Source organism: Austrofundulus limnaeus, unplaced genomic scaffold (assembly GCF_001266775.1).
Source record: "Austrofundulus limnaeus strain Quisiro unplaced genomic scaffold, Austrofundulus_limnaeus-1.0 Scaffold1269, whole genome shotgun sequence".
Classification (NCBI taxonomy): domain Eukaryota; kingdom Metazoa; phylum Chordata; class Actinopteri; order Cyprinodontiformes; family Rivulidae; genus Austrofundulus; species Austrofundulus limnaeus.
The window spans coordinates 1-696 of record NW_013953671.1 but is presented as its reverse complement, the minus strand read 5'-3'; the positions used below and the strand labels follow the sequence as shown (position 1 = coordinate 696).

The 696-nt window shown below is 41.7% G+C and overlaps 1 protein-coding gene across 1 annotated transcript in view; it reads left to right on the top strand.

Moving 5' to 3' along the window:
• The window catches only part of LOC106534787 (kinesin-like protein KIF3C), a gene marked incomplete at both ends in the record, with an annotated part of 11,249 nt that extends 10,686 nt beyond the window's left edge, over positions 1-563 (top strand). The window contains 1 exon segment of the mRNA XM_014031543.1: positions 421-563. Coding sequence (XP_013886997.1) covers positions 421-563 — 143 coding nt within the window.
• Positions 564-696: the final 133 nt, after the last annotated feature.

Genomic DNA, 696 nt, shown 5'->3' with positions numbered 1-696 from the left:
GCTTTTAAGTTTTAGCTACCTTTTTACTGCTTTTAAGTTTTAGCTACCTTTTTACTGCTTTTAAGTTTTAGCTACCTTTTTACTACTTTTAAGTTTTAGCTACCTTTTTACTACTTTTAAGTTTTAGCTACCTTCTGCCACAAGCTAGGCCTGGGTGAGAGGTCGCTGCTTCAGACCGGCTGACCTCAGCAGCCTGATGAAGTCCAGTCTCTGCTGGCCTGCGAAGCAGACATCACTCATTCAGTTTGTGTACTTACAGAAAATACCATTACTGTATTTGTATGTACAATGAGTATTTTGTTAGTATTTAAGAATTCTACTTTTTGATAAAACGTTTAAAACCGTAAACCTTTATGAAAGCTGTAATGAGGTTCTGGATCATGAAAGCGTGTCTCAGCTGCTTGTTTTGCCTCCATGCAGGCGGAGAACATCATGTTTCTGGAGCTGGATGTGACTCCTCCCAACACCTCAGTGGACTGGTCCACGGAGCCAGAACCAAACCAGAGTCCCTCTTTGGGAAACTCCCCAAACAAGGATGAAGGAGTCTGCAGGTCTCGCTCCTGGTCAGGCTGAACTTTATGTCTCTTTACTCAAAAACTACAAATGTTTCATCCACAGAGCATTCTGTCCATCAAAACTTGTCCTGTGCTTCAAGAAATATGTTGCTAACAGACAAACAAACACCATCCATCCATC